The 26,663-nt window shown below is 47.0% G+C and overlaps 2 protein-coding genes across 4 annotated transcripts in view; one reads left to right on the forward strand and one right to left on the reverse strand.

The window, feature by feature from the left end:
* Positions 1–1,578: 1,578 nt before the first annotated feature.
* Positions 1,579–6,388, reverse strand: ZNF593 (zinc finger protein 593). Its single transcript, XM_061574909.1, has 4 exons — positions 6,247–6,388; positions 2,899–3,094; positions 2,249–2,311; positions 1,579–1,783 (listed from the first exon to the last, which is right to left on the reverse strand). Exons 2-4 carry the CDS (start codon positions 3,075–3,077, stop codon positions 1,606–1,608), a joined length of 420 nt encoding a protein of 139 aa, XP_061430893.1. The 5' UTR covers positions 3,078–3,094; positions 6,247–6,388; the 3' UTR covers positions 1,579–1,605.
* A 6,560-nt stretch (positions 6,389–12,948) lies between these two features.
* Positions 12,949–26,663, forward strand: part of LOC133356938 (uncharacterized) — a 53,060-nt gene continuing 39,345 nt past the window's right edge. For all 3 annotated transcript variants that reach the window (XM_061574645.1, XM_061574641.1, XM_061574643.1), the window contains exon 1: positions 12,949–13,120. In XM_061574645.1, coding sequence (XP_061430629.1) covers positions 12,965–13,120 — 156 coding nt within the window. In that variant the 5' untranslated portion in view covers positions 12,949–12,964. The remainder of the gene's footprint in view (positions 13,121–26,663) is intronic.

A 26,663-nucleotide genomic window follows, 5' to 3' on the forward strand; every position in this document is an offset into this window, starting at 1 on the left:
AAGTCACGTAGAAGGAAAATAATAAAATTAAAACATAATAAAATAATTCTCACGTTTCGGCCACAAGGCAAGCAGCCGTCCTCAGGTGAAGAACAGGTCTGTGATGTTGATGAGACAGCCCTGTTCTTCACCTGAGGACGGATGCTTGCCTTGTGGCCGAAACGTCGTGAGAATTATTTTATGTTTTATTTTTATTTTCCTTCTACGTGACCTTACCGAAAGAACCAAGAAAAAGGTGAGCCTTTCCATTATTAAATTCATCACAAATCTGCCGTGGTCTGTCCACTGCTGGATAGAGGCCTCCCGAAGCCATCACAGTTCATGTGACGCCACAATCCATCTCCTGTGAACGAGCCGATCTCATGGCTCCATCTCCGGCTGTCATCCTCTTGGGTGTTCCCCCCCACCTCTTGGCTGCCATTCAACCACTGGTCTCGAACATCAGCCGTCATCCCTTCTAGCCAAGCGTCCCCTGCCCATGCTGGATTCATTTCCCCGAATGTGGGAATTGAGAAAATGCCGACATCATGCAAAAGATCGTGTGTGGGTGGTTAATTGGTCCGGGTGGATATGCGATGTCTTCAATTGAGGCTGCTGCAAAACGGCGGCTTGGGTGTTGCCTGGGGCAGTTTCCCTATTGGTGCCACTGAAAATATTATAACTACACCAATCAGTGGAGCCGGCAAGAAACATCACGCATAAGGTGATTAGATGGCAACAGGAATGAATGTGCCGTGTATGGCTGCACAGACACTGGATTTATATTCATGCACACCCATGGAGTTAAAAAAAAGTTTATGCGGTTGTGGCTTGTTGCAGAAGTTGGCCGTTTACAAGCCCAGTGGCCACCCTGGTTAATACTGGGGGTTCATATTCTTAGGTTTTTTTCGGTAAAGTCACGTAGGTAAAAAATGTAAATTAATAAATGTAAAATAAAATAAAAATCACGACGTTTCGGAGACATAGCTGTATCAAGTGATACAGCTATAGTGCTGTGACGGTTCCACCTGAAGACAAGCTTGTTGCCTCCGAAACGTCGTGATTTTAATTTTATTTTAATTTTACTTTTATTAATTTGAATTTTTTACCTACGTGACTTTACCGAAAAAACCTAAGAATATGAATCCTTGCAGTCACGAAAGCTTCAAATCTAGAATTAATACTGGGGGTGTTGACCAAAATGACTGGTCTGCTTCACGGCCAACGTTAAGACATCCCGTGATGTGATCTGAGTAACAGTAGGCCCTGTGTATAGGTGACCTGTTCCAAATTCCTCGCAAATAACTTAAATGTTTTTAAACCAGATGCCAACATCGCCTCCAGCTAGTAGACCACCCACCCGTGAAATGGTAAAAATGCCAAATGTACGAGTCCAGGGGTTGGCAACCAAAATAACGAGCCATTGTTTTCAAATTCGGTGGAAGAAAAACTATTTCAAGAGCTGCAATGCATGTGAATGCAAGACGAGACGGTCCTTAACAAATAACATCACCAAACAGTCCTTAAAGAGCAGTAGGTTGTAACCACTAGTGGTTACAGCTGCCTTATGTATCAGTACACAGGAACATTAGACACGGGTTGCTTAAACATGTTTATTGAGGATGGTTAAGTGCTCCGGCTCTGCTTCTTTGGGGTGGGACCCGTGGTCTCTGCACACATGGCCTCCTCTTCCTCTACTGGCTGTGTCTGCACCTTCACCTGGGCAGGTCGCTGATATGAGCCCATGCCAGCAGCTCTCTCGGCCTCCTCCTGAGAAAAAGGCGCCTCCCGCAGCCTCTTGAGCCTGAATCGCAAAGGAACGCACGTCAATCCAGGCTAAGGAAACTCAAGTTGCCACAAATAAAATGTGCAATTGCTATTATAATAGGGCATAGCATTTATGTACAATATCGATGTGATTGGCTTACCCATTCCTCTTCTCAGCAGGCAGTGTCAGATTACGGATTGGTTCCATGTGTTTAAAGGCAGTGTGAGCTGAATGGAATTGGCTATTTGTTTGTGCCTCTAAGTAACATGCTCAGCTAATGATGCCTTATAGGCAGACATGACCTATTGGCCCCTCTACATGGAGTGCCTGCGCACAGTAAGAACACAAGAATCGTGATCTGAAGGCCATACTGCTGCTGTGAAGCAGCTGAAACAAGGTTCTGAGACCAATTCCTGATTGTCCTTGAAGCTTGTTAAACTTGTGTTGTGTATAAATATAACGTTCTTGACGTCATTCTTCATATCCAGGATGTGTCCTTGCCTTTGCTTGTGTGTTTTAGTCTTGAAATGCACTTTCAGGGTCTGCAGGTCGATGAAATACCGCCTGCGGGAAACAACCATTTGCCAGTCACAAATCCTCCAGCGTTTGTAGAGATTCAGTTGTCAGGAATGACGCTATACACAGATAAAGCATTCAAAGTAACCATTATAAACTAACCTTTAAATTCATTTTGCCAAGTAAGGCCCACAGCTAAATTGCTATTTTTCAGAATCAACCTGGCCATAAATGATGGCTTAAGTGGCTTGTGGAAATTTATAGCAGGAACCAAAAACTCAAAGGCATGTTTCTAAATGGAGGGGAAAAATCAGAGCACCCACAGAAAGATCCAGGCTACCCCAGTTATGACAGTGCAAACTCCAAATATACAGCAGCAGGCGTCAGGGTTGGGATGCAACCTACGACCTCCTGTACACCAGGCGAGGTAGTTAACATACCACGGGGAGAGGGAGCCACGCAAACTCCAAATTTACAGCAGGCATCGTCAGGGTCAAGATCGAACCCACGACCTCCTGTATACTAGTCGAGGTAGCTAACGTCTCGCCACCACTGCGCCCTACAGAATCTCCAATTCGAGGTGTACAAGGGAGGGAGACGGTGGTCAGAGGGGCGGCAGCAGTGCTCATCCGTACGCGCAGTGCAGGCAATAGTGCTGAGCGTTCCCGGGCAGGTCCAGGTCCTCCGGCTGGTGCAGTAGGGCCCCGGCGCTCTCCGGCCGCATGTCACCGTGCACCTGGTCCAGGTCGCGCGTGCGCCTCTTCACCTTCATCAGCTTGGACTTCTTGGCGCGCTGCTTGTGCGTGCGAGCCATCGTCTCCGTCCACAAACCTGCGCCGGATGAACCAGTGGCAGGGGGGAGGGGGGGGGACAATTGCAGTGCTTGAAGCCAATGACCGAATGCGATTTTGCACGCATATTCTCTGTGTGTCCCAGCGTTGTCACAACCCACCCCAAACACCTCTTAGTTTTTTCGGTAAAGTCACGTAGGTAAAAAATTAAATTAAAATTAATAAAAATAAAACACCTCTGCGTTTGGAATTTCCACGTTTTTCTTACCGCCATAAGTTTCCATTACAGCGCACATGGCAGCAAACGCATCCTCTGTATGCAAGTCGGAGCGGTTTCTTGCTTCTTAACGCTCATGAGCAACGCAAGCGTAACTGAAGGCGCTGTGGTAACAAATGAAAGCGGCCTGCGACGGGATCGTAGATCTTGCTGACATTTAGCCAGTCCAATTAAGGGGATTGGCTTAATATCCTTAATTCTAGATTTGAAGCTTTCGTGACTGCAAGGATTAATACTCTTAGGTTTTTTCGGTAAAGTCACGTAGGTAATAATAGAAATATAATATTTTATTAATAGTTATTTCTATTATTTTTATCATTAATTTTTTTACCTACGTGACTTTACCGAAAAAACCTAAGAGTATTAATATCCTTACTCGACCCATGGGTCTATTGACAATGACTCTTGACAGCGATTAATCCGCAAATGGCCATACATGGGGGGGGGGATCTCTGAACGGTTATGTTGTCGGGCATACGATGTCCCTCTATTACAGCGCCTCCATTCCGCGTGGAAACCCACCAACCACCACCACCACATTCCTGCCACCATAATCCCCACCTGTGGAAGCCATTTGAGATTGACTGTCAGTCGCCAATTTGTCCACCAGAGGGCGGTAACGAGGCCTTGGCTCGCACGAGCTGCCGTGTACACAGCCTCTCGGCCATGCCGGTGATGTTCAGCATATTCTTGGTTCTTTCGGTAAAGTCACGTAGAAGGGAAATAATAAAATAAAAATAAAACATTATTTTATTATGTTTTATTTTTAATATTTTATTATTTTTCTTAATATAAATAAAACATAAAATAATATTTTATTATGTTTTATTTTGATTATAATATTTTATTGTTTTATTTTTATTATTTTGTTATTCCCTTCTACGTGACTTTACCGAAAGAACCAAGAATATGCTAATAAAAATAAAACATAATAAAATATTATTTTATAATGTATATTTTTATTATTTTATTATTTCCCTTCTACGTGACTTTACCGAAAGAACCAAGAAGATGAATCCCTGCAGTCACGAAAGCTTTAAATCGAGATGTTGAGCATGTCAAGCTAAAAACTATAAAATATTTTTTTAACAGGTAAGGCCCACTGAGCTTCATGCAGCTCGTTTACAGAAGCGGTCAACTAATCTTAAACGCGCGATGTTGATTCTCAATGTGGAAGGGGAAAAAACCCCAGAACAATTATACAGCAGCAGACATTGTCAGGGTCGGGGATCGAACCCACGTCCCTCCTGCATACCAGGCGAGGTAGTTAACATCTCGCCACTGTGACAATGTCGTGGCTAAAACCGTGGATGCCCCCCCCCCCCATCACTGCCAACGTTGTCTTCACCCTCTAGATGCCGCAGCTGCTGCACATTTGACATGCAGCGACCTCCAGCAACTGCATTAAACGCTTTTCCCCCACCCCCTATCGGTTCTTTGGTATTCTCTTCCCCCTCGTCACCGGTCTCCAAAGCCCGTGTAAGATGACCTGGCCTCTTCTCCTTCCCGCAAACGCGTCCCACCCATCCCAACCACCTGGTTGTTTTTTTTAAAGATTATATCTTGATAATTGTTTTTTTACCCTTCTATCTGGCAACAAAACTAACACCTTTTTACAAGGAGTCATGTTTGCATAGACCGCAACACCTGCAGTCATAATACAAACAAAAGACATAACTCTGATAATGTATGCACTATTCATATTCAAATCTAGAATTAATGTATGCACTGTCCTTGAAGTTGATTGGTCCACACCCGAGACAGCTTTCCTTAGAGCCTAGTCTCACATGGGTTGGACCAGATGACGCCACGTATTATGACTGCAGGTATTGCGGTCTATGCAAACATGACTCCTTGTAAAAAGGTGTCAGTTTTGTTGCCAGATAGAAGGGTAAAAAACCAATTATCATATTTTTACTGGCAAATGAGGTTCCCATAGTGTAGATGATATCTTCTAGACTTTAGCTACCACGTTCTGTTTACACGTGCGACTATCCTGGTCTCGAGTTCTCGCCGAGTGAAGCAAAGTCCTCTTTAAACCTGAACTTCCAAGTAGCTTCATTTTTACACTATATACTTAGCATCTACTACATATACCTGTTTTCAAATGCCACGGTCTGCCAGTATACAGCGGCACGTTGTGTATGCACAGTGCCATGGATGCTGGACTTCTTACTTCGTACGTAGCCCCAACCGCGCTCATCGGAGAAGCCATAACACACTTGTGTACACCAATCACAACCTTCCAGATTAAAGAACCAAACTATATAGCCACGCTCTTTGGTTCTTTCTGTAAAGTCACGTAGTTAGAACTAAAATAACACAAATCACGACGTTTCGATCGCAACACAAGCGGCCATCTCGCTACGTTACATTCCAAACTCCAAGTTGCTCCCCCTTATCCGGCATCCCACCCATTGCAATTTCTTACCCCTTTCAGCTTCCAAGTCGCTTGCCCGATCGTCCCACCACCCTCCTAACAACACCCGCAATACGATGCCGTATTCATTAATCACCGTCAGCCGTGGTCAATCCACTGCTCGATGAAGGCCGCATCACCTCGCGATCATGCCATGCAATACAGTATTAAACCTATGACCTGCACACGAACTGCAGTATTGTACTCCTTAAGATAAAACAATAAAACTCACAAGATAAGTTATTTAAAGTACAACCCGCTACATTCCCGACTACCGCCAAGGCCCGAATCCTCGGCAGCGGCCTCCGCGTGCAAGGGCCGCCGCCTTAGGTGCCCCAAAAGCCGGCGCGGCCTTCTAGGCAACAGCCTAGGTTCCGCGAACGGTGTTCAGGCCTACCTACAAGACCACCATCATGGATGTCATCCCAACACGCCTGGCTGTAGATAAAGCGTCGGCTATCCGGCCACGGTGAAAATGGAGTAACGAACAAAGTACCTGTCCCGAAGATGTCTCCCTCGTTCACCTCGTCCACCTCGTCCACCTCGTTCACCTCGTCCCGTCTTCTTTACCCCACACGTGCGGTCACGTTGGCGAATATCAGCTGATCGTGAACGAAGGGACCGCGGCGATTTGCTCACGCGGGGTAGTAGTCGTCGGCGATTGGCCCCCCCGAAGATTTATATCGAAGGTTGAATCACCGCTGTCTCTAACCACCTCACGCATTAAACCCTTAACCAATACACCCATTACCCCTTAGGGGCCGTCCATAAATGACGTCACGCGATTTTGGACGATTTTTTACCCCCCCCCCTCAAATATGAGGTGACAAAGCTTTGCCCCCCCCCCAAAAAAAAATAAAACATGCTTCAAATCGCTTTAAACTATTGTCATTGTAGTGCGTATTTAATGTGGCGCTGCACTCTGATGTTGTAGGAGAAAACATTTATTAAAAAGTCTATTTAATGAAGTAGAACGTGTTGTCTATATTTATTTAAAGTTGTGCATTTTGATGTGACGTCACATTTCTCACCCCCCCCCCCCCCTTCGTCACATCATCACAAATGTCTGACGTCATTTATGGACGGCCCCTTAATCCTAACCCATCAATATGAAACCCTGGCTTTAACTCTCACCACACAATCCTAAAACTCTAATCCTCAACTCAAATCCAACAAACCCTATCCAAACACTATAACCGCAAACGTGACCCACAAAGACCCTAACCCCGAATCGCTCATCCTTTAAACCCTAACGTTACACTATAACCGCTAAACCCTATCCCAAAACGTAAATTCTAACCCCTAAACTCAGACCCATAAACCCGAACCCCATTACAATCAACCTCGCCCCCAACGGAGGTCGACTGCTTCGTGACACGTGATTCATTATGGGACACGTAGCCGACGTCGGCTTAAAAAAAAATTAACCCGTAAAAAAAAGTTTTTCACTATAAATCCTTTATATGCGTGGCATCGGTTTTATTTTATTATTCATTTCTGTTTTTCTTGAGTAAGAGTTTCATTTTTATCACATTGGTATTTTAAATAAAATATGAAATTAATTTTTTCCTAAAAAGTGGAAAATTTTGGAAAAAAAATTTCACGAAAATAAATTGTCACGCACAACGAGTCTGTGTGCAAAATGTCAGCTCGATTGGATCACGGGAAGTGGGTTAAAAAACGACCGAAAAATTTGCACGGTCGTAAGCGCGCAAGCAAGCAAGGATTTAAAAACCCTACGGATTGGCAGTGTTGGGTGGTGGCGAGTTTAACGACGCATTTATATTTACGCGATATAACCCCAAAATAAACCTTATGGTGGTGGTGACGGGTTTAACGACGCATTTCTATTTACGCGAAAAAAACCCAAAATAAACCTTATTATGGATCGTGAAATATCAAGGCTTTTTCTTACCGAATTAGAAAATAAATGTTTTGTTATTTTGGTTGCCAACCTCTGGCCTAAACCCTATTATCCACAAACCCTATTATCCACAAACCTCAAGCGGCTGGGTGCACCCCAAGTAGTGTCTATCATTTATTACAAAAAAAACTCTGGTCTATGGCTGGGTGCAAATCGGTAAAGTCACGTAGGTATAAAATAAAATGAATTAAATCACGACGTTTCGGGCGCAACACAAGCGTCTGTCATCAGGTGGGACAACCACAGCAAGAAAACAATTGCTGAAGAGTAGTTTAGGGTCTATAGGCTGAGTGGGTCTCACCTGGTCAAATAAATAAAATAGTTCAGTTGAACAGGTTTAGTTTATTTGTGTTCGTGATGCGTGTTCCCCGGTGCCCCCACCTGAGCGCACGTGACCCAACAGGTAAATGAGCACCTTTGCCTTGCCTACTTTGCACGCGCTGCCCTGGAGGCCGGAGTCATGAGGAAGGGTGGGTCATGGAAGCGTTGTGATGGGAGGATGGGGTGATGGGAGGATGGGGTGATAGGAGGATGGGGATGGGAGGGAGGGGACATGGGAGGATGGGGTGATGGGAGGGAGGGATCATGGGAGGATGGGGTGATGGGAGGATCAGGTGATGGGAGGGTGGGGTGATGGGAGGATGGGGATGGTAGGATGGCGATGGGAGGGAGGGGTCATCGGAGGATGGGGTGATGGAAGGATCGGGTGATGGGAGGATGGGGTGATGGAGGATGGGGATGGGAGGGAGGGGACATGGGAGGATGGGATGATGGGAGGATAGGGTGATGGGAGGATGGGGTGATGAGAGGATGGGGATGGGAGGATGGGGTGATGGGAGGATGGGGTGATGGGAGGATGGGGTGATGGGGTGATGGGGTGATGGGAGGATGGGGTGATGGGAGGATGGGGTCATGGGAGGATGGGGTCATGGGAGGATGGGGTCATGGGAGGATGGGGTCATGGGAGGATGGGGTGATGGGAGGATGGGGATTGGAGGATCGGGTGATGAGAGGATGGGGATGGAAGGGGTGATGGGGTGATGGGAGGATGGGGTGATGGGAGGATGGGGATGGAAGGGAGGGGTCATGGGAGGATGGGGTGATGGGGTGATGGGTGATGGGGTGATGGGAGGATGGGGATGGAAGGGAGGGGTGATGGGGTGATGGGAGGATGGGGATGGAAGGGAGGGGTGATGGGGTGATGGGAGGATGGGGTGATGGAGGATCGAGTGATGGGAGGATCGGGTGATGGGAGGATGGGGTGATGGGAGGATGGGGATGGGAGGGAGGGGTCGTAGGAGAGAATGGGGTGATGGGAGGCAGGATCGTGATGGAAATAAGGGGATGATGGCGGGTACTCGTAGGTTGGGTTGATAGGAGGATGTTGATGGGGAGGGCCGAGTGATGGGAGGGGGGGAGGGGGTCATGGCAGGGTGCAAATTGGAAGTGGGGGAAGGGATAGGTGAGTTGGAGATTTGCGGCTATGGAAGGTGGTGAGTGATTCTGGGGTGAGACACTGGGGGGCGCGGTGAGAGGACGATGGCGATGAAAGGGGTTGATGAGTGGATGTGGTGAGCGGTTAGGGAGCGGCAAGCGTGCTTCTGTACGAACCCGGCGACCCGAATTCGATTCCCATTCACAACCACCAACACCAATAACGGTGATACCTGAAAAAGTTATGGGGGTCTCCCCTAGGTCGATTCAGCCTCGTGTGAGTGTCTTGGTACGATGGGTAATCATTAGCAAGCGGCCTTCATAGGTGGTACTTCATACCTGTCAACCCATACGGTTTAAACCCCGTATTCTTGTACATGGAAATTGAATTTTCAGGTCCATACGGCGTACAGCCGTTTCAATGCGGGCACATTTTTTTGTCAATTTGTTTGTGTTTCTTCCTTGAGAATGGACTTTGTAGGATGAACGTTGAGATGTATAAGGGCCACGCGGTGACCAATGAGGTCTGAATTGGTCTGTAATAAGGTAGGGCACTGATAAGGGGTTGACTGGTATGCAGTAGTGTAGTGTATAGTGTAGTGTATAGTAGTGTATAGTGTAGTGTATAGTAGTGTATAGTGTAGTGTATAGTGTAGTGTATAGTAGTGTATAGTATAGTGTATAGTGTAGTGTATAGTAGTGTATAGTGTAGTGTATAGTGTAGTGTATAGTAATGTATAGTGTAGTGTGTAGTAGTGTATAGTGTATAGTAGTGTATAGTGTAGTATATAGTAGTGTGTAGTATAGTGTATAGTAGTGTATAGTGTAGTGTATAGTGTAGTGTATAGTAGTGTATAGTAGTGTATAGTGTAGTGTATAGTGTAGTGTATAGTAGTGTATAGTGTAGTATATAGTAGTGTGTAGTATAGTGTATAGTGTAGTGTATAGTGTAGTGTATAGTGTCGTGTATAGGGGTGTATAGTAGTGTATAGGATGAACGTTGAGATGTATAAGGGACACGGGGTGACCAATGAGGTCTGAATTGGTCTATTATAAGGTCAGGGGTTGACAGGTTTGCTACTCACAGTCATGGGTGCTGTGTGTACAGCAATTGGAATTCCACACAGCAGCAATATCGGTCCCGGTTGTGGAAAATTGCCAGGGACCCTCCTGAGAAGGCGTAAAAGGTACTCAGCACTTGCCCCAACAGTCCTGTCAAGGCTACACGGGGGATCTTTGTCTTGGGGGTGGTGTGTGTCTGTGTGAGCAAGCGGACGTGCAGCAAACTCCACATTCGAAGTCCGATTCCCTCTCTCCAACACGTGCCAGTGACGATTATCTTGCACCGGTCTTGGGCTTCGCCACCCTGCATCAGAGTCAACACGACCCTCAAATGAAGGTACCTCCCTGTGCGTTGTGCCCTTAGGGGCCGTCCATAAATGACGTCACGCACCTGTGGGGGGGGGGGGTGGGGGTCAGACATTTGTGACGATGTGTGACTAGGGGGGGTGGGTTTGAGAAATGTGACGTCACATCAAAACGTGCAACTTTAAATAAATATAGACAACACGTTCTACTGAATTAAATAGACTTTTTAATAAATCTTATCTCCTACAAAATCAGAGTGCAACGCCACATTAAATACGCACTACAATGACAATAGTTTAAAGCGATTTTAAGCATGTTTTATTTTTTGGGAGGGGGGGGGGCAGAGCTTTGTGACATCATATTTAAGGGGGGGTCTTATTTTTTGTGACGCCGTGTGACGAGGGGGCGGGGGGGTCAAAAATCGTCCAAAATCGCGTGACGTTATTTATGGACGGTCCCTTAAACATCGCGACTGGGGGATACAAAGACGGCCGGGGCGTGGGGCTGACCACCCCACCACCTCGTGTGACCGTGCGGGCCTTCATAGGTGGCTGCTGCTACCTCAGGGGAGCCCCCCCCCCCCCAAAACTGTTTCAGATATCACCGTCATTGGCGTTGCTGGCTGTGTGAATGAGAATCGAATTCGGGTCACCGGGGTCCGTCAACCCCCCCCCCCTCTTATCACCCCCCCCTCTCATCACCCCCCCCCCTCTCTCATCACCGTCACCCCCCCCCCCTCTCATCACCGTCACCCCCCCCCTCTCTTATCACCCCCCCCCTCTCATCACCGTCACCCCCCCCTCTCTCATCACCGTCACCCCCCCCCTCTCATCACCGTCACCCCCCCCTCTCATCACCGTCACCCCCCCCCTCTCATCACCGTCAACCCCCCCCCCCTCATCACCGTCAACCCCCCCCCTCTCATCACCGTCACCCCCCCCCTCTCATCACCGTCACCCCCCCCTCTCTCATCACCGTCACCCCCCCCCCTCTCATCACCGTCACCCCCCCCCCCTCTCATCACCGTCAACCCCCCCCCCCTCATCACCGTCAACCCCCCCCTCTCATCACCGTCAACCCCCCCCCCTCATCACCCCCCCCATCACCCTCAACCCCCCCCCCCTCATCACCGTCAACCCCCCCCTCATCACCCCCCCCCCCATCACCCTCAACCCCCCCCCCTCATCACCGTCAACCCCCCCTCTCATCACCTCACCGTCACCCCCCCCCTCATCACCCTCAACCCCCCCCCTCATCACCGTCAACCCCCCCCCCTCATCACCCCCCCCCCATCACCCTCAACCCCCCCCCCTCATCACCGTCAACTCCCCCCCTCATCACCCCCCCCCATCACCCTCAACCCCCCCCCCTCATCACCCTCAACCCCCACCCCTCATCACCGTCAACCCCCCCCTCTCATCACCGTCAACCCCCCCCCTCATCACCCCCCCCCCATCACCCTCAACCCCCCCCCCCTCATCACCGTCAACCCCCCCCTCTCATCACCGTCAACCCCCCCCCCTCTCATCACCTCACCGTCACCCCCCCCCCTCTCATCACCCCCCCCTCATCACCGTCAACCCCCCCCTCTCATCACCGTCAACCCCCCCCCCTCATCACCGTCAACCCCCCCCCCTCATCACCGTCAACCCCCCCCTCTCATCACCGTCAACCCCCCCCTCTCATCACCTCACCGTCACCCCCCCCCCTCTCATCACCCCCCCCTCATCACCGTCAACCCCCCCCTCTCATCACCGTCACCCCCCCCCCCCTCATCACCCTCAACCCCCCCCCCTCTCATCACCGTCAACCCCCCCCCATCACCCCCCCCCCATCACCCTCAACCCCCCCCCCCTCATCACCGTCAACCCCCCCCTCTCATCACCGTCAACCCCCCCCTCTCATCACCTCACCGTCACCCCCCCCCCCTCTCATCACCCCCCCCTCATCACCGTCAACCCCCCCCTCTCTCATCACCGTCGTCCACCTCCACCCTGCGCTGATCTCCGCACACAGCGGCGGCTCTTGCCTGGGACCCAGTCTGTTGTCGGCTTTGTGTGTGGGGGGTGGGCGTGTTGGGGGGAGAGGCGATTTTGAGGGAGGGGGGATTTTGAGGGGGGGGGGATTTTGAGGGGGGGGGGGATTTTGTGGGGGGGTGTTGGGGGGGAGGGGGTGTTGGGGGGTAGGGGCGATTTTGAGGGGGGGGGGATTTTGAGGGGGGGGGGATTTTGAGGGGGGGGGGGTTGGGGGGAGGGGGGATTTTGAGGGGGGGGGGTGTTGGGGGGAGGGGTGATTTTGAGGGGGGGGGGGGGTGTTGGGGAGGAGGGGTGATTTTGAGGGGGGGGGGGGGTGTGTTGGGGGCGGGGTTAATGGGGGGGAGGGGTGGTGTCCATGCTGACACCCTCCCTCTCTCCCGCGCCGTCCAATAGGAACGCGCGCTGGGCGTCACGTGCGCGACGCGCTTCCCCCACTGCGCGCAGGAGCCGCCATGGAGGACGGGACAATGGAGGCGTCGGTGGTGGCGGCGGACGGCGGCGCGACTCTGCGCGGCCGCCTGGTCGCCCTCGCGGACGGCCTGCCGCCCCGCGCACAGCCCGGCGAGCTCGCCTCGGCGTCCGGCAACTACTGCCAGCGATTCTGCGAGGTGAGCTTCGTAGCCGTCGATCGGTGGGGGCGAGCGGGCGGGCGTGGGGGGGGGGGGAGTTCGGTGCTGTGCGCGCGTGTGTACACACACACACAGAGCTACACACACACAGACACACACACAGACATACACAGAAACACACACAGACACACAGAGACACACACAGACACACACACAGAAACACACAGACACACACACAGATACACACACAGACACAGCCACACACACACACAGCCACACACACTGCCACACACAGCCACAGACACACACAGCCACACACACACAACCACACACACAGCCACACACACACACAGCCACAGACACACACACAGCCACACACACACACACACAGCCACACACACACAGCCGCACACACAGACACACATAGCCACAGACGCACACAGCCACACACACACGTGTGGCTGTGTGAGAGGATGGGTAGCGCATTCGTGAGCTGATTGCGCTGCGTGAGCAGAGTTCCAATTCACGGATCACGGATCACGTGCGAGTGGACGAATGTTCGAAACGATTCTGGGATTTCTCCCTCTGCCCCAAGATCGATTCGTCTTTAAATCAGTGCCTTGGTGCGGTGTGTAAACATCAACAGGATAGGGAGACAAAGGCGGTCGTGTGTTGGGGCGAGAAAACACCACGTCTCATCTTCGTGCGTCATTCCGGCCTTGTTAACAGGAGCTCTCAAACAGCACTTGGCCCCTAAGTCTGTGTGGGCTACACGGGCAGATGTTTGCTTTGTCTTTTGTGTGTCAGGAGGGATGGGTGGCGCTGTGATTGGCACAACGCGATCTGGATTTGATTGTCACGCTTGTAAACCAAATGGTGACTTGTCTACGGGTCCGTGAGGAGATGGAGCGATGTGATCGTGGATTGTCATATCGCGATAACGTAAAGCGGAGGCGGTTTTGGGGGTCCTTTATGCAGCAGTGCATTGGGCACAGCTGCTGATGTTTATTGTTATTTGATTCCGTTATGTGCCTACTGCAAGGTAGACAGCCTCAGTGCCTGTGTAAACACAAGCTGTTGGGGAGACAAAGGTGGTCGGGCGTGGTGCTGTGAATACATCATTACTCACCTTGGTGTGATGTTGCTGGTGTTAGCAGGAGCTAGCTACCTTCAGTAAGCTTTAAGGTTACACGGGGCATCTGTGTTTTATTATTATTTTTGGTATATACTCTCTGCGTATTTATCCCGTGCTGACCAGCGTGGTGAAGTATGGTCAAAAAACCCACGTGACCCGGCACAGCGTGGGGGAGGGAGAGGCCTTCATCCTGTAGTGGATTGAGACAGGGGGATTGGCATCTACACTGTTGCTGTGTGGCGTTCGTGTACACCCAATGCACTTCATAACAATGTATAAAAAGTATTGGGCACTTAGACTGAGAGTATATAGGGCGGTGTGAGAGTGTTTTGGTATCATCTGTCACTGTGTGTTACTCACATTCTCCAATAGAGCCCCCAACAGTCTGTGTGAAAGTGTGTAACGTGTATACGTGGGGAGCGGTGGGGCAAGTGGTGAGCGCTTGTAACGTGTACACGTGGGGAGCGGTGGGGCAAGTGGTGAGCGCACGTAACGTGTACACGTGGGGAGCGGTGGAGCGAGTGGTGAGCGCACGTAACGTGGGCACGTGGGGAGCGGTGGGGCGAGTGGTGAGCGCACGTAACGTGTACACGTGGGGAGCGGTGGGGCAAGTGGTGAGCGCACCGCTCACGGTCAACATCAGTGGCGAACATTTGAACCACTCCAGGACTAGTAGTAGGTTTTTACCCTTTAAACTGGTACAAAAACTGACACCTTTATACAAGGCATCATGTTTGCAATAACCACAACACAAGCAGTTAAAATGCAAACAAAAAGAAACAACTCTGATGATGATAATGATATGCACTGTCCTTGAAGTTGATTGGTCCACACTTCGAGACAGCTTTTCTTAGAGCCTAGTCTCCATTGGTGTTGGACCAGATGACGCCAAAAGGCGTACAACTCAAAAACAGCGAACTATTTGAAGTTATTAGGTTGCCTTTCGTAAACGTCGGCACTAGGAAGACAAAGGCGGCCGGGTCAGTGCTGTTCATTGGGTGCTCACGACTAAACTGCACTTGCCCCAATGGTATGTTAGGCTACACGGGAGTGCTTTGTCTTTGTTATATACACACACGTTGCATTTCTATACTGTTTATATCGTGTACATTAGTTTATATTTAAGCAACAATATGATGTAGAATATAATAGTGTAATAGTTAAATAGTGTGTGTTATGGATATAAGTATAAATAAAAACAGAGCAGTGTTTACAGAGCAGTTTGTCAAGTAATTTATATCTCACAATGTGAAAAAGTGTACATTTAACGTGTATATTTTACAGCTAAAATATTATACAATGTAACAACGTTGTGTTGGTGAAGTTTGTAACGTTTGTGATGTATAATAGTTACATCAGCAGTATATATAATTGCTGTGCTTTAGACTCCGTGGAGTGTAAGTTAATTTAAAGGCTAGCACGATACAATACTATCCATTGTTTTGTATACGTTACCCATCTAAAATGTGTACTTTACGACCAAAACAATAACAATTTACGTGTATAAATACACTTAATACAATTATCTTTAAAGTATGTACTGTAACTATACAGTATACACGTCAGTGTGTGTGGGTTTTTGCTTTATTATTTGCACAGTGTTATACTGTATACTATTTAGTACACATTAACATCACTCATAACTAAAGTAATGTTTATATAAACACGTGTTTGCCGGTGTAGTGTATAAAGACATTGTTACACAAACGCTGCAGTATATTAATACAGCTGATGACTTATCACGATTTTTTTAACCATTTAATGTCGTTAACGTTACTGTAAAAACCCCCCTTTCTGAAGGGTAATCGTAATCTAACATAAAAATCGTACGACTTCTATATAAATAATCGAAAGGGGGTGGTGGTGGTGTACGTGCAGACGCACACGCTGCTGCTCGCCATGTTGTGTGCGTCTCTGCCTGCCATTACAACAACCACCACCATCACCACCATCATCGTCATCATGGGGAACACAGAGAAAGCCTCGTCAAACTGCATAAAGACCGCGTATCTGAGGGAAAACAACGTCTTTTACGTTGTTTTCTGTGTAAATTTAGAAACATTGGAACCATGTTGTGCGCGTCTCTGCCTGCCATTAAACAACCACCACCACCATCGTCACCACCACCATCATCGTCATCATCGCGAACACAGAGAGAGAGCCTCGTCAAACTGCACAAACACCGCACATCTGAGGGAAACCACCGTCTTTTACGTCGTTTTCTGTGTAAATCCAGTAACATTGGCACCATGTTGTTGGCGCCCCTGCCTGCCATTACAACCACAACCATCATCACCACCACCATCATCGCGAACACAGAGAGCTCACACAGAGAGAAAGCCTCGTCAAACTGCACAAACACCGCGTATCTGAGGGAAAACACCGCCTTTTATATCGTTTCCCGTGCGAATCATGAAACATCGGCACCAAATAAAAAAAAGTAACAAATATTTTCCTTTTTTTATTTTTGCAAACGGCGGTGACGTCACCGGCCATTGACAACAACTTGCGCCGAGTGTTTGAAACGTGGTTGTTTATTTGTTTAAATCGATGCCTGTGCGGGGTTTTCTTTTAAATAATCGTTAGGTGCTGAGCTTTATTCTTTTAGGCAACAATCCCCGTTCACTTGGCGGCGTTTGCCGCCTTGTTGTAGAGCAGTAAGAGACAACACGGTTAGGGCGCCATTACAGTGCTTGGTGCAGTCGAATGCATCTCCACAGTGTTGTGTTGGCGCTCGCTCGCTCGTGCCTTGTTGTCTCTGTACAACGATAAAAACAACAACATTGCTATGTTAACAACATTTAGGCAAACGTCACACGATTGTTTTACTCAATGTGTGCTTTTTGAGCCTGTTACGTCCTTACGACCGCATTCCTTGGTCGTGAAGTGGGTGCAGTATGCAATGCAGCAGCTTTTGTCCCAAGCCCCTAACTGATTATGCCATTGTTTGTCTGTGCTAAATACAGCTCTTGGCGGTATTAATTTCAATATTAATACGGCAATACAGATTTTTTTAAATAAAAATAGTTATCCAGGAAAGCCTAACCGAGTCTGCTGATGGGATACACTGAATGTCACACAACCAGTGCACTGGTTTGCTGGTGTTAAACCAATGCCACTGAAAATAAATCTCTCCCACAAGGCTGTGTTGTTTAATAAAAAACGTAATTTTGTTTCTTATGTGGAGGAAGAGATGGGAAGGTGCTGTGTTGCCTGATTATTTAGATTGGCCTTCATACTGTCCACTGATAGTGGTTATTTTGAGACGGACTATGTTTTTAGGCAGGTCTTGCTACATCTGGATGTTTGCCCGAATTTTCCGCATGAATGTTTAGGGCTTACTTAAAATATTGCTAATCTGTCATGGTGTAAAGATTCACCAGTCTCTTGTCAATCAGACTTGGGTAAACATTTCCATTTACACCGCTTGCCACGGCAGTCCATAAGTCTACACATTTGTAGCGTCTATTTTGAGATACGTGTTACATCTTTTCAATTGCAATGACGACACTAGTTGCATTGACACTGACAATGCAATTTCGGTTAAGACACTAATAAGAATGATGTCCCTCCTGCTGGGTCACAAGAGGATGATTGGACCCTTAGACTGGGCCCATGAGTCATGATACTAACAATCATTTGACTTGTCCAACAGTGTGGCCCATGGGAGCATAAGACACATCTGTCTGTCCCTCGATTCGGACCATATTCAATGTATGAGAACTGTTGACATGCGATGTGACCGTAACAAACATTGGCTGACAATCAGGCCCATGAGCAAAGGATATTTAGAAAATAAATAGACAATATGCTTCCTTCACATATCTGTCCCCATCCGTAAAAAATGATGGTGTTTTTTCTCATGCATCATATCGGCCACATTGTCTGATGTGAATGCATAATTCCACCAGCATTGGTTCAATACAGGCACACGATAGACTGGTTTTGACAAAGTGGCTTCAGCAGTCATTCTTGCTTGAACCGATGATGGTGAATTGGCAAGCATATATATAGGTAAATTACCTTCTCTGTTAGATATGTATCAAGACAATCACTTGCCCTCCATTTTGAGCTGAAGGAAGTTGATAGTAACAATCGCTGGCCAACAGTCTGGCTCATGAAGTGGCCATTGTGAATTGTGTTCAGCATGGTGACAGACACTGTGAACTCTTAAAATTCAACAGAGACCTTGAAGCAATCCACCATACATCAGCTGAAGCCATTTTCTGGATAACTAATCTGTACATAGGCTTATAAGTTGCTATTCATTTTGCTATACGCGAGAGAGACATGCGTTCAGTAAATAGTGATATGTATTGAAAGCATTTGACATGGCTTTTGTTGAGTTTGTGGTGTGTGCATTGGCCACGTTCCGGGACAGGTGTCCGGCCCATTTATTGTAGGGTTGCACCAGCTGAGGATGTATTATTTACTGCACATAGTGTGCATTGTAAAATGTAATTGGATGCTACTGCCTTGGTAACGTGAACCATTATATGAAGGAACAATGCCTAGTGTTCATATTCTTAGGTTTTTTCGGTAAAGTCACGTACGTAAAAAATTTAAATTAATAAAAGTAAAATAAAAAGAAATTAAAAAATCACGACGTTTCGGAGGCAACACAAGCTTCCGTCTTCAGGTGGAACCGTCACAGCACGATAGCTGTATAAAGTGTATGAAGTGATACAGCTATCGTGCTGTGACGGTTCCATCAAGTGTATCAAGTGATACAGCTATCGTGCTGTGACGGTTCCACCTGAAGACGGAAGCTTGTGTTGCCTCCGAAACGTCGTGATTTTTTATTTTATTTTTATTATACTTTTATTCATTTTAATTTTTTACCTACGTGGCTTTACCGAAAAAAACCTAAGAATATGAATCCTTGCAGTCACGAACGCTTCAAATCTAGAATGAATGCCTAGTGTATTGATGGAAATGGTACATTACCAGCAACAGTAAGAGTACACATAATGTGCTCAATCATAATAGTTGTAATGAATTGGACATGTCTGTAAGACACTAGCTGTTAAGCAGTGCAGGTCAATGTTGATAATAATGATTCTAATTGACAGATAATACTGTTATAATCAAAGAACCGATAATGTGCTCAGACTATCAATAACGCAAAATCATACTGGGGTTGTGGGGGTGGTTACAAATTTTACCACAATGCTATATTTACCCAGTAACTGATTCCAAGCCCCAACTGCTATTCGAACTGGTCTTTTGTTCACCTCCCTTCACCAACCTCCATTAACCAGTGTGATGAAGTATGGTCAAACAACCCCTATGACTGAGGCATGGGCATGCCTTCACCATGAAGTGGACTAACAAAGGACTGTGCATTGCTGTTATACACACAGTGATAATTATGGTTGAGATTGTGATGGTGGTTGTGGTACCAGTAATGGGAACTTCTGTGTTGCCTTTATTTCATCACTTCCTCATCCAGTTAAATTTCGGCTTAAAGCTTTCGTGACTGCAGGGATTCATCTTCTTGGTTCTTTCGGTAAAGTCACGTAGAATGGAAATAATAAAATAATAAAAATTTAACATAATAAAATAATTCTCACCACCTGAGGACGGCTGCTTGCGTTGTGGCCGAAACGTCGTGAGAATTATTTTATTATGTTTAATCAGTATTTTATTATTTCCATTCTACGTGACTTTACCGAAAGAACCAAGAAGATTCCTCATCCAGGCCAAAGGCTGCACAGATCTAACCTCCAGAACCTCGCAATGGCACTGGACAATGAGCCGGAGCCTTGGTGGCGATGCGGCTTGTGTGGTTGGCGAGCGTGTGGTTGGCGTAGAGGAGGGGGGGAGGGCCCATGTGGCGTCAGATCGAGGGAGGTAACGGCTTTATTGATTGTGCTGTGTATGATCGCTCTCTGCGTCACGATCGGCACGGACAGGCAGCTGCGCCAAATTGGCCCTGCCTTTAATTCCACTGTCTTCTAATGGTGGCGCTTAAAATAAATAAAATAGCCTCTTTGTTTTGTTGGGGGTTAACCAAAAAAAAGAGCATTTTTCTCCTTTAGTGAAATACATTTTTTTTAAATTGTATGCGTTGTGCATACAGCAGGATGGGTTTGGTTGTTATTTTTTTGTTATTTTGAATTGACATGAGAAAAAAAATTTTGAAATTGCATTGCGAAAGAAAATTAAGGCATAGGCTTTGAGGGTATCTAACCTGGTGGCCAACATGAGGTCATGTGCTGTGTCGCTGCCTGTGTGGAATTTGCAGAGCAGTGGCCCCGTGTCCAAGTTTCCCAAGGTCACAACCTGTATACATTTTGTGGATGAGTGGCCAAATGGTGAGCAAATTCGTCTCTGTCTTTGGGGTTTATAGGTTCAAATCCAATCTCTGCTTCAGATTAATAAATGCTGTTGGGGCAATACATTAGACAACTATTCCGTCTTAAATTGTTGTTGAACTGAAAGATCCCCTGACATTGCTTGCAAGACTAGGGATTTGTTTTTATTTGTCTTGAGCAATTTATTTGAATAAAAATTTGGCAGTGTTGTAGTTGATGGACACCTGCCAGTGATGAACGCCCCAGTGGTTAAACTAGGAGAGATTTAGTTCAGGCTTAAACCACTTCATGCTAATATTTGGCATATGAGAGACATGGATGAAGTTGTACAAGCATGCCATGCTTCTTTTGGTTTGGGTGATTTGAATGAATTTTTCTGTCTTGATCGCGAAGAGGTATGGTTCGCAAGGTGACACCTGCACCGCCAGTAGATTCAAACACCCTTGTAATCACTTTGACAAAGTCCTCATGGAGGCATGGCTTGATGAATCTTACTTGCGTTGTGGTCTTCATCATTTTAGGAACTCGTGTGTCTCACGATGTGCACTCGGCTGTGTAAAGATGTCCCAAGTTTCTCACATGGCTGCTGGATCCGTGTGAGATGTGGGTGGAAGTCCATTGGTTGTAGCCCGGGAGCTTCTGAACTTCTGCATTATTGTTCACCAATCCTGTTAGGACTTGAGGCCTCGATGGACTGTGCTGATTTTCACGCTGGCTTTACTGCCGCAAAAGGCTCGTTGGGGCTTTTACAAGGCTGTCAGTGTCGGCTCTGATTTTTCATCATGCAGGGGATTTATTAAAAAGACTGCCACTTCATAATTAGTATCGTTATTACTCTTGGACCGAGAGCAGAGGATTAAGCCAGTCCAGGCTATGGGTTTTCGTGGCAGATTAAAGGCCACATCGCACCCTGTTGGTACAGGTCCACCTAAAAGGGTGTTCTTTGAGCTCGCAGAAAGTAAATTTGTACGTTGAAATTAGAGCGGTGGTGGGCAGCCCACGGTATTTGAAGTTTCCCATCCGCCCGCAACGGGCACTGTGCGCTCATTATTCAGGGCTCGCCGAGATGGGAGACAGCGCATAAAATTTCCACCAGGATTGACCCGTACTGACACCAATTGCCGAGTGGCGTGGTCCTTCAATTTCTCTCGGTACACCAAAGCAAATAAATAAATAAACACACTGCAGCAACAAATGCTGTGACCTGACCCTAGAATTGTTGCTGCTGCTGTGCAGCCTGCAATGTTCAGCCTGCACTGTGCAGGAACAAGTGTACAGTTTGCTTTATTTAAAATTGCCAGCACTGCTGCCATTTCACTTTTGTTATTGACACAACGTTGAGGACTCTCTCTTTTACAAGTGTGATGTCATGAGAATAGGTTTTCCTCTCTTTTTCTGGCAACAAAACAGGTGTTAAGATGTTAGAACACCAAACTGAAACCTTTTACAAGGAATCATGTCTGCATTAACCACAATACTTGTGGTCAGAGTGCAAACAAAAAACATACTCTGAAAATATATATGCATTGTCTTTGGTAAAATGATTGGTCCACACCAGAGACAGCTTTCTTTTGAGCCTAGTCTCAAAACGGTGTTAGACCAGAGGACGCCGTTTTGAGACGAGGCTCAAAAGAAAGCTGTCTCTGGTGTGGACCAATCAGTTTCAAGGACAATGCATATATTATCAGAGTGTTTTTGTTTGCATTCTGACTACAAGTGTTGTGGTTAATGCAGACATGATTCCTTGTATAAAGTTTCAGTTTGGTGTTTTAACATCTTAACAGCTGTTTTGTTGCCAGAAAAAAGGGGAAAACCTATTCTCATATTTTGGCACTGGAAAAGGAGGTCCCATGATGTGATGTCATGGTTACATACAATCTTGTGACATCACTGGTTGCATCACCAAGTGGGTTTTTGAAGCAGGAATTGACACGTTTCACTTTTGAGGCAGATTGGAATGTAGTAATGTCTGGATGAGTGCTTTGGGTCAAAACATCACTCGATATTTTTTACTGCCTCGTTATCTCAGAGCTCTTTCACGGAGTACCTCTTAGTTTCCAAAACTTGTACTCATGCAGCACTTTCTAATGTGGGTTAAGTTGAGTGTGTCATTTTAGAGTGGCTAGAGATGTGGGACTGCAGCTGACAAGTTTGACAAAGATAACAATTAAGATACGTTGAGAGAGTGCATCCAAGCAGGAATTACTGAGAAATCTGTAAAGGATAGTTGGCATGCGTGGGACACGTTTTTAAGATGGTCAGCTGGATATATACGATGGAGATGAATCTTCGAGGGAAAATGGAAGTGAAACGCATCAGCTGTTGTGCGACAATGCGAGAAGTTGGACGGGATTCTCCATGAGAGACGCTGAAGATGCTGAAAGTTTGGAAAGCGTCTGTCATGGACATCGCCCCTCAGTCACGAGGATGACACAAGATGGATAGATTGGTACATAATGCTCACACTAATCTTGCGCCCATTATTTTAACAGAAACTCGCACGTGCGTTTTTAGGACCGTCGCTCTATTCGTTGCGTGCGATAATTCATTACCTCCCTTAAAGCAGGAGTGCAAAGTGGATTACACCGTAATTGAATTTTCATCATCGCTGTACATGGGGAATATTTTTTGTGAATGGTTAGGGCTGCAGTTATTGCAGGGAAGGGGGGGGGGGGAGACCTGTTCGTTTATGTTGATGTCTATGGAGGGTTTCGTTGCTATACCAGCAACGCCGTGCGTTATGACCCATGACGACTATAGCGCCAACTTGGCGCCCCATCTTGCCTGCCACTCCTCTATCCTCTCAAGACCCACCTGCTGTTGCCCTGCCACTGCTGGCACCACCAGTGTGCCGAGACGGCCTAATTAGCCTAATGCGCCAATTGAGTTTTGACACACGGTGCTTCCAGGAATTGTTTGCGTTTTTCATTTTGTGTATCGCGTCATCCGTGTGAAATTTGCATTTGAAAACGGTGGAGAATTGTAACGTACGCACATTTCCCACGGAGGCGTTGAAGCCACAGGCAAGCGGAGAAGCAGCCAGGAGCAGCACCGATAATTGGCCGAGGCTTTAGCATGTCCTAAATTGGGACGTTTGTCTAACTCCATTTAACGAGCGTTTATACGTTTGTGAGGAAATCGGAGTACCCGGAGAAAACCCAAATGTGAGAGGGGGCTAACACGTAATCTCCTTTATGCACTCCCATTACCCTGTCAAGCCGTAAGATGGTGATCTCGGCACCCACAGGTCGGGAGGGAGTTTAACGCATTTGCGTGATCCCCTAACCCTCTGCTCGATGGTGCAGCATTGCAGGTGTACAGCATGGCCACTTGTGCCTGGAAATGTGGACGTTGATTCGTGGAAGGGAGCGTTGGATTCACGGATGAGGTTTCGGCCAGCTTGGATTGTTGTCCGAGCATTCTGCACCCTGTGTGGTTGTGTATTTTTATAATTCCCCCCCCGATTTTATGCCGATTTTGCCATCGGTCTAGTGACCTAAGACAATGCATCCATTCAAAACTCTCACGGAGCAGTTCAACCCTTCGTGTTGGAGAACGGCGCACAGAAGCGGGCATTACAGGGCTATCTCTGGGATCCCCCTTTCTTTGACATTTGGTCCAGACAGTACAAGAGGTAGCACTTTCTAAGTCGGTCAAATTTAGTGCAGAACCACATTTAATCTGGTGGTTGTTTTTGGTGCAGCGTTTGGCGATTGGGTCGATATTATTGACTCGGACGCCTTGTGGCTTTGAGGGCACTGTCGCTTGTACAGACAGGCCTTTCTTGTTATGAGATACAGTAGACTCGATTATCCGCGTGCCCTTTATCCGATTTGCGAATTCACCGCGCACCTGAGATTTTGACACGAATTAATACTCATGGATTTCCCCACAAGTCCAAATGAATAATCTAAAAACAGTTATACATTGTTATTCTTGGAAATGTTTAATAGAAGTCACTTGCTTAAACCAAACAAATATGTCCCCCGGTTAATCCGAAGTCCACGTGATCGCCTCTACAGTACAGTAATTGTATATATATATTCTTGGTTCATTCGGTAAAGTCACGTAGAAGGGAAATAATAAAATAATATAAATATAAAACTACCAATTTTCTTGCTGTGGATTTCACACCTGATGATGATGATTGCTTGTGTTGCAGTCGAAACGTCGTGAGAATGTTTAGAGTTTGTATCAATATTATTTAATTATTTCCCTTCTACGTGACTTTACCGAAAGAACCAAGAATATGAATCCCTGCAGTCACGAAAGCTTTAAATCAAAAGTAATTGTATATCTTTACAACAGTGGGCGGAGATTGACTTTATGTTGATTGGCGTGGCTCTGCTGTCCACTTCCTGGGCCGAGTCGTCTGCGCGGAAGCAGGGAAAATGTTATCACTAAGCAGGCGGAAAATTGTTATTTTTGATTATCCGTGATGTCAAATTATCCTCCCCGTCATTAGCGTGGATAATCGAGAGTCTTAATGTACTCATTGCCCATGTCGCATCTATTGTGGCTGCAGGGTTCCCATTTAACCAGTAACATGTATATTATATTGTCCAATAGTTATCCAGGACATCCTCAGCGAGTCTCAGGGCCCCCGATGTTTGGTGGATCGCACAAATGTTGTGAAACTCCCTTTCCCTCGCTTGGAGAAGGCGGTACAACAAGTGGACTAATCACAATCTGTATCCATCTGTACGGGGATAGTGTTTTCCCCTCGCAGACGCAGGTTTTCTCCGGGTGTTCCGGTTTCTTGCACACGTGGAAACACTCACTAGTTGGGTGAAAACATCTTTAGATGGAAACCCAATAAAGGACCCTCTTGAAAAAGAATCTGATGATATGGCGTGGTTTTCTTGGATAAACATGTAAATATATATACGTTTTATGTAAATAACAAGTGTAAAGCATTTTCTTGGTTCTTTCGGTAAAGTCACGTAGAAGGGAAGTAATAAAATAATTAAAAGAAAACAATAAAATAATTCTCACGACGTTTCGGCCACAACGCAAGCAGCCGTCCTCAGGTGAAAACCAGGTCTGTCGAGGCGACAGCGTCTGAAGACGGCTGCTTGTGTTGTGGCCGAAACGTCGTGAGAATTATTTTATTATGTTTTATTTTTATTATTTTATTACTTCCCTTCTACGTGACTTTACCGAAAGAACCAAGAAGATGAATCCCTGCAGTCACGAAAGCTTTAAATCGAAAAATTGTAAAGCATTTGTTGAAGAGCTCTGATGCATTTTTCGCACAACGCTAAACAAAAAAACAAAACACACGCCGTAGAGCTGAACAGCACAACCGGAAAAAAACTACTTTCGCAGTTATTTTATAATTATTATTGTTATGTAGCTTGTGGTTTCCTGAGACGTGCAGGGGAAACAGCCCTTACTTACTCGTGACGAAAGCGAGAGCAGTACAGCATGCACGGGGTCAGCCCGGTCCAGTGCCGCGCCTGGAATGCCGAGGATGAATGCGAGGTCCTGTCGGAGTAAAACCAAAGCTGCATCTGGCGTCCTGTAGAATCACAGTCACTGGGTGGGGGGGCGGAGAGTGGGGAGCCGTGGGTGGTGAGTGTGGGGTGCAGTGAGGGGGGGGGGCATTGTAGGCCGTAAACCTGGCTTTAGCCTGGCCTCACTGGGCTCGATCACAATGAGCAGGAAGTGCCGTGGGAAATGGGGGGGTCATCATTTGTTTCCGAGAAAATGATCACCGGACTCTGTCGAGCTCTTTACCGCTGTGCCGGCTTGCCCCGTGTTTATTTTGTTTTCATTTGTCACGATTGTGCAATCGACGTCACTAGGACGTTTGGAACCCTCCCAGAGCCAGTAGCATGGCCTCGTGTTATTTATTTTAACACAGTTGTAAATGTTTAAACTGGATTAAGGAATTCTATGAGCTATACAGCTCTTTTTCACAGATGTCCAGTAGGTGCGGGTCAGAAGGTTACAACAGCAAGCAATGCAGAAAAAAAAACGAAAGGAGTGCAAAGTTGCGGAGCAGCACAGGCCCAAAGGCCCAACACGTCTATCATCCAGCAATGAACAGAATGATCAGAGTTGGAATAGATGAGCGATGACACATCTATAGAATGAAGCAAGTTTTACAAGAGCTTTGGAAAAGAGA

The sequence above is a fragment of the Lethenteron reissneri genome, chromosome 56 (assembly GCF_015708825.2).
Source record: "Lethenteron reissneri isolate LAM-NWPU_2019-01 chromosome 56, ASM1570882v1, whole genome shotgun sequence".
Taxonomy (NCBI): Eukaryota; Metazoa; Chordata; class Hyperoartia; order Petromyzontiformes; family Petromyzontidae; genus Lethenteron; species Lethenteron reissneri.

Excerpts from the sequence above, each read along its gene's own strand:
- ZNF593 (XM_061574909.1), bottom strand. The coding sequence starts at position 3,077 with ATGGCTCGCACGCACAAGCAGCGCGCCAAGAAGTCCAAGCTGATGAAG. Across the intron at positions 2,312-2,898 it reads CACTATTGCCTGCACTGCGC|GCGGTATTTCATCGACCTGC; the intron begins GTACGGATGAGC and ends TGTTTCCCGCAG. Across the intron at positions 1,784-2,248 it reads ACTAAAACACACAAGCAAAG|GCTCAAGAGGCTGCGGGAGG; the intron begins GCAAGGACACAT and ends TTTGCGATTCAG.